Here is a 6,677-nt window from a genome sequence, read left to right on the forward strand (position 1 = left end):
CATTTTCAAGGTCATAGAGAAGTAATGAACTCATCTGTTGTGTTGGCTAATTACATTCTTGTCCTCCAAGATCAATGACCCTTTTTTCGGTTTCAAATTACAGGTTCGAGGTGATTCAAGACAATCCAAGGTCAATTTTGCGGTCTTAAATTACACTACCAAGGTGATCCAAGGCCATAACCTCCTTGTCATGTGGTAACTAATTACAATATCAAGGTCGTTCAAGGTAAAATCCATTCCTTGCGGTGTTAAATTACATTTTCAAGGATATACAAGGCCAAAAACCTAATTTTTTGATGTGGTGGTGCCTAATTACATTGAAGGTCACGCGATGTCAATGAAACCTTTTTTGCGGTGTCAAAAATTACACTTTCAAAGTCATCCATGATACATTCATCCAAGGTCAATTAAACAATTTTTGCGGCGCCAAATTATATTTTCAAGGTTAATGGTCTCATTTTTATGCGGTGTCTAAATTAGAATCTCAAGATCATTCTAGGTCATTGGTTTCGATGTCAAATTGCATTTTTAAAGACAAAGAACGTAAGTCCTACAATCCTAATTTCCAAGGTCACCCCCAGGTGGCGAGAGAGCTTGGACTAGACAAGTACCTTTGACCCATTTTAATTTCAGTGTAGTCGTGTGTATTTGTATGGTTTTGATATTTGTCCCTTGGTCAACTTCTTAAGTGTATTGAGAGGGGGAGAACCGGGGCGCGACCAGCTAAATGCGTGTGAAAATTTGAGGCGCCGAGAAGCCGTGGAAAATGACGAGATTAAGCTAGATTATGTTCGTTTTACATTAGTTGTTATCAAGCTTGCTACGTAGTTTGGATTTTGTAGATTCAGAGAGATTTTTCTCTGCGGGGAGGTGAGTTATTGGTGTTACCGATTGGACGGAAAAATTAGTCTTTGTTGGTGGAGAAGGTTGTACGGCCCTGATTGGGTGCGAGTTAAAAAATAAAGATTGCTGGGAGAGCAATTCAGATAAGCCGCGGGGTAATTCGCGTCGTGAACAACGAAGAAATTAGCGCGAATCTGCGGACCATCTGTAAATATTATTTTCAGAGAAGTTGCGTAGGTTGCCAGTAGCAAAGCATGCTAGTAGAAGACCTATGTTCGTTCTGGATCAGGAAGTGACGTCACACCAATCAGAGACGAACTTGTGACGTCACAGCCAATCAGAGACGAGCACGCCACTTATGCCCTTCCCCTTGACCAATAATTCAGCATCACTGGGGGCCCCTTTGCATTTCCCAGAGATTGAATTATAGGTTAGAATTGAATGAATCTCCCAAAGCCTGCGTAGCTCAATTGGTTACGGGATAGCTTTTTATTTCAGGTATCGTGGGTTCGATTCCCAACACGAAATAAAAAAATGTCTATAGCGATCACGTGACCGATGACGCGGATCCAAGATGGCGGGTCCAAATTAACATCCAAGATGGCGGATCGCACGAGACAGGCGGACTGCAGAAGAATGGCGGATTTAGTGACTACTAAAATGGCGGGCGGATTCAAGATAGCACCCCACAACATGGCGGATTTAGTGACTAATAAAATGGCGGTCGATTCATAGACGACGACCAACAAAATGGAGGATTTAGTGACTAATAAAATAGGGACCGATCCAAGATGACGCCTAACAAAATGGCGGGTTTAGTGACTAATAAAATGGCGACCGATCCAAGATGGTGCCCGACAAAATAGTGGATCACGCCGCTCATTGGCTGTGACGGCACAGGGGGAGCATAGAGGGCGTGCTCGTCTCTGATTGGTGTGACGTCACTTTCTGATTCAGAACGAAAATAGGTCTTCTAGTGATGTTTAAATCAAACAAGAAGAGAATTGCGACCTTTATTTGAAAAGGATATTTTCCGACTCGGAAATCATCGCCGTAAATACGAACAAACGCGTGAAAATTAGAGAGAAAAAGTGTTTTCCCGAGAAATGTTGAAGCAGTCGATTTTTGGTAAAAAGGAAGGTACACTGCCTTCTTTTGAGGCCGGAATTTGAGTCCAAATTAACATCCAAGATGGCGGATGGCACGAGACAGGCGGACTGCAGAAGAATGGCGGATTTAGTGACTACTAAAATGGCGGGCGGATCCAAGATGGCACCCCACAACATGGCGGATTTGGTGACTAATAAAATGGCGGTCGATTCAAGACGACGACCAACGAAATGGAGGATTTGGTAACTAATAAAATAGGGACCGATCCAAAATGACGCCTAACAAAATGGCGGGTTTAGTGACTAATAAAATGGCGACCGATCCAAGATGGTGCCCGACAAAATAGTGGATCACGCCGCTCATTGGCTGTGACGGCACAGGGGGAGCATAGAGGGCGTGCTCGTCTCTGATTGGTGTGAAGTCACTTTCTGATTCAGAACGAAAATAGGTCTTCTATTGATGTTTAAATCAAACAAGAAGAAAATTGCGACCTTTATTTGAAAGGGATATCTTCCGCTCGGAAATCATCGCCGTAAATACGAACAAACGCGTGAAGTTCTAAGTGTGAAGTCAAGTTGCATGACCTTAAATACAGTTTAATTTGCGCGAATGGGAAACTATTACGATAAATGCGAACAATAGCGCCGAATTATGTAATAACTGTGTGACCTTGGAAATAAGGCTCAGAGATTGCTTACCCGCTGGAAAATTTGTGGAGGTGAAGGTTAAGGTCGCTATCCTCTAGTGGAAAGTAGTTGGGGTACAAAGTACAGGTTATTTTTCAAATGATCATTTTCTAGACCAGAGGTTCGTTCAAGAACACATTATTAGCATATAACCTTACGAGCATTGACCTTTGATGACATTAAAAATGAAGTATGACACTACAAAAATGGGGCCATTGACCTTTGAAAATGAAATATAACACCACGGAACTGGACTGGTCTCATTAGCCCTTGTTAACCTTGAGTCGCGTTCACGTTAATCCTTTCACGTGCAAAGGTCAATTTAGTTTTCTCTCAAATGATCATTTTCTAGACTAGAGGTTTGCTCAAGGACACATTATTAGCATATAACATTAAGATAATTGACCTTGTGATGACCTTACAAAAAATAGGCCTTTGTTGACATTGAAAATGAAACGCGTGCAGACCGGTGCATTTTCAGGAGAGCGGCATATGACTTGAGCGACGACAAATTAATTTCGTCCAACTAAAAATTAAAAAAAAGTCATATTCGCGCGAAGTTAAAATATTCACCGGCATTACGTGTTTCAAACCGAGCATACGTTGAGAAATTTTGAACTGCAGAATTTACGCTATGCCCGAAAAAGTTAAAACCGGATAAATCTAGTAAGGAACTTCATATACCACTACTGCATGCTTCGACCTAGGGTAATCCTGAATCCAGATAATTTCTATGGGAATTGATGCAACTTTAGGAGAACACAGATTTCTTGGATTGCAGTAAAAAGCACTAAAATCTGTTTGACGTAAATGATGTTGCACTGATCTCTCTAGTTTTCAGCCATAATTCTTTCATTTGCATTACAACGTCTAAGTTTGGTACGAACAACGTACATTCGACAATAAACATTCGGCACTAAAGACGTTGAGCAACTACCTAAGCAGTGCACCGAAAAGACCTTATGAAGGTCTTCCTGAGAGCAACTAATCGATATACCTTTGATTACAAAATAAATACTACAAACGTTTTTGATATCATAGCAACAAAATGGGAACAATATACCGCTTATAACAATATATAACAACGCAGCCGAAGATGTCCTAGAACAACAGGAATGAGACCCGAGTACGTCTCGAGTCTCCCTTGTTGCGTCTGGACATCCCCAACTGTCATAAACTCTGATCCGATCCTGTGGCACCTACTCCCTTGTTATCGCCGCTTCCACCGACGCCGGAAGACGAACGTCCCTCGCCACCGGACCCACGGCCGGACACGCCGTTCGCACCACGAAACTCCAGCTTATACTGAAAAACAGGCAGACTATCAAAACGCAATTAACGACCGAGAGACAGGTAGGCGGTTAGCAGCTAAGAAAGCGAAAGTATTAGTTTGAAATACTTCGTGCCTTGTCAGGAGGAGGAACAAAAAGCTCCGAACCCGGGATCGGTATACAGTACTACAACAAAACACAAACACATTGTTATTAATTGGCTAGTGAAACGCAAGGACTGGTTAAAAGAAACCTACAACGAATCATACGCTATCGAGGCAACGTCGCATATTCTCCAAAAACACATAGCCTATTCAAAGCCTGTGGACTTAGTTGTAACGGCAAGTGCCTACCATCCAGCGACACGCACGGAAACTTCACCCTCTGAGGCATCGAGACACGGTACTAATCACAACAACATGCATTAACTGAGATAGATATCGAATGACGATTTGAAGGGACTCGCAAAGCCTCACCTTAGTAGCACACTCGAAACATGTCGTAACGACTTTTGATATGACGTTCATAAGATTCTTCGTCTCTTGTATCACATTATCCACTTTGGTAAACGTCGCCGCCTTCCCCACCGTATGGTCCTTGACGGTGAACTGGAGTCTCTGTACGAACGTCGGCACCTTGTCCAGACTCTCCAGCAGCTCCTTCTTGTTAGCGCCCCCAGGTACCTGAAAGCGACGCTTTAACTGGGCTAGGCACCCCGAGTACCACTCACCTGGTAGCTGAACTGCCTGATCACCTTGTACAGCCTGTTCGCCTCCTCCGCAAAGTACTCCGCCTGCGTGAACAGATCCTGGGTGGTTTTCAGAGAGCCCTCGCCCTTCGTGAACTGATACATGGAGAACGCCATCGACGACATGTTCTTCGCTCTCTTAACGATGTCGTTATTTTCCTACGGCCTAGATCAAAGAGTGTCGTTAAACGTTCGTCTTTACCTCCATTTGCGTGCTGCTCTCCTGCCACTTTTCCGTCTCGGCGTCCATCTCGCTACTGATCAGCTTCATTTCCAGCCCGGACTTCGCGATCTTCTCCTGCTCGTCGACGTCCAATCGAACGGATTTTAGTGGCTTCGATGTCGTGCCGTGTTTCTGTGAAAACATGATCGCGATCAGCCTAGTCGGCTGAGAAAAAGTTTACTGCAGCTGTCCGTAAGGACTCGAGCCTGTAAACCGCAGGTCATTTCAACCCCCAATACCAGTTTGAGTTTCCGAAGCCAATCGGTGCTGAGTACTGTAATTTATTTATATGTTCGTAGTAGACTCAGTCGACGAAAAAGATGTGGGTATACCCCACCACATCCGATTTCCCACTTATCGGAAACCATAAAGTGACATACAAAGCCAATAAAATCTGACCCAAAAGGTGGAGAGTCGTTGTGGGCGGTTTGGGTCGCCGGGTAGGTAGTGTTTAGTACGCATGTCTCGGAAGGATTGTCTACGTTCGTTTAATCTAACCGCGAAAACGCCACAGACATGCAAAAGACTAGTCTCTTAAGACTATTAAGTTTTTAGACCACCCAAGAGCCAAGAGTCTCCCAAAGGAAACCCTTGAGCCACATGTAAACCTTTGACGCATCTCACAGATTCGTAAAAACTCTGAACCTTGGCATGGCTTATTAAAGATCAACAAAACTTGCGGACACTGAGTTTTTAAAAACTGAAAACGACCCTGGGAGACTTTCGAAGGCTCTTTTTAAAAGTATCGGTACGCGACACTTACATATTTCCAAAAACCTTTGAGGCCCTATGGGAAGGGAATGCGGATAGCTGGTAACGAGGAGGCCAATCGCCACGCACCAAATATTCCCAAATCACTCAGTAGAAGTGCCATTTTCTTATAGAGTTTGGCCAGTAGAATCCATAATTTCAAACAGTTCCAAGATTGGACTGCTAGATCAAAAGTTACAGCCCTTTGAACTTTTTGTCGAAATTTGTAATTAGTCCATAACTTTTGATTGAGGGGCCTGATCGAAAAAGTACGAATCGTTTTGGATTCTACGCACCAAAATTAGTGAGAAAAAGTGTTTTCCCGAGAAATTTTGAAGCAGTCGATTTTTGGTAAAAAGGAAGGTAATTCACTGCCTTCTTTTGAGGCCGGAAAGAAAAATTGTCTGAGATCGGCCGGGAAAAAAAAACATTTTCTTATAGAGTTTGGCCCGTAGAATCCATAATTTCAAACAGTTCCAAGATTGGACTGCTAGATCAAAAGTTACAGCCCTTTGAACTTTTTGTCGAAATTTGTAATTAGTCCATAACTTTTGATTGAGGGGCCTGATCGAAAAAGTACGAATCGTTTTGGATTCTACGCACCAAAATTAGTGAGAAAAAGTGTTTTCCCGAGAAATTTTGAAGCAGTCGATTTTTGGTAAAAAGGAAGGTAATACACTGCCTTTTTTTGAGACCGGAAAGAAAAATTGTCTGAGATCGACCGGGAAAAAACATTTTCTTATAGAGTTTGGCCCGTAGAATCCATAATTTCAAACAGTTCCAAGATTGGACTGCTAGATCAAAAGTTACAGCCCTTTGAACTTTTTGTCGAAATTTGTAATTAGTCCATAACTTTTGATTGAGGGGCCTGATCGAAAAAGTACGAATCGTTTTGGATTCTACGCACCAAAATTAGTGAGAAAAAGTGTTTTCCCGAGAAATTTTGGAGCAGTCGATTTTTGGTAAAAAAGGAAGGTAATACACTGCCTTTTTTTTGAGGCCGGAAAAAAAAATTGTCTGAGATCGACCGGAAAAAAACATTTTCT

The 6,677-nt window shown here is 42.7% G+C and overlaps 1 protein-coding gene across 5 annotated transcripts; it reads right to left on the reverse strand.

Moving 5' to 3' along the window:
• Positions 1 to 62: 62 nt before the first annotated feature.
• On the reverse strand, positions 63 to 5,140 carry LOC116168324 (alpha-catulin-like). 5 transcript variants are annotated; one of them, XM_031484089.1, is made up of 5 exons: positions 4,861 to 5,140; positions 4,641 to 4,817; positions 4,387 to 4,593; positions 4,046 to 4,096; positions 63 to 3,944 (listed from the first exon to the last, which is right to left on the reverse strand). In XM_031484089.1, the coding sequence occupies exons 1-5, from the start codon at positions 5,023 to 5,025 to the stop codon at positions 3,810 to 3,812; spliced, it is 735 nt and encodes a 244-aa protein (XP_031339949.1). In that variant the 5' UTR covers positions 5,026 to 5,140; the 3' UTR covers positions 63 to 3,809. The 5 variants fall into 5 exon arrangements, with proteins under 5 accessions (XP_031339949.1, XP_031339951.1, XP_031339950.1 ...); XM_031484093.1 differs by lacking the exon at positions 4,046 to 4,096 and adding an exon at positions 4,264 to 4,315 and having other exon boundaries at positions 3,906 to 3,944; XM_031484092.1 differs by having other exon boundaries at positions 3,928 to 3,944; positions 4,039 to 4,096.
• Positions 5,141 to 6,677: the final 1,537 nt, after the last annotated feature.

Source organism: Photinus pyralis, unplaced genomic scaffold (assembly GCF_008802855.1).
Source record: "Photinus pyralis isolate 1611_PpyrPB1 unplaced genomic scaffold, Ppyr1.3 Ppyr1.4_LG4, whole genome shotgun sequence".
NCBI lineage: Eukaryota > Metazoa > Arthropoda > Insecta > Coleoptera > Lampyridae > Photinus > Photinus pyralis.

Bases quoted from the DNA above. Each gene is read 5' to 3' on its own strand.
- LOC116168324 (XM_031484089.1), bottom strand. From the start codon at position 5,025: ATGTTTTCACAGAAACACGGCACGACATCGAAGCCACTAAAATCCGTT. The intron at 4,594-4,640 runs GTGAGTGGTACT...CGTCGCTTTCAG, and splicing joins TCAGGCAGTTCAGCTACCAG to GTACCTGGGGGCGCTAACAA. The intron at 4,097-4,386 runs GTGAGGCTTTGC...GTTTTGTTGTAG, and splicing joins GTTTCGAGTGTGCTACTAAG to TACTGTATACCGATCCCGGG.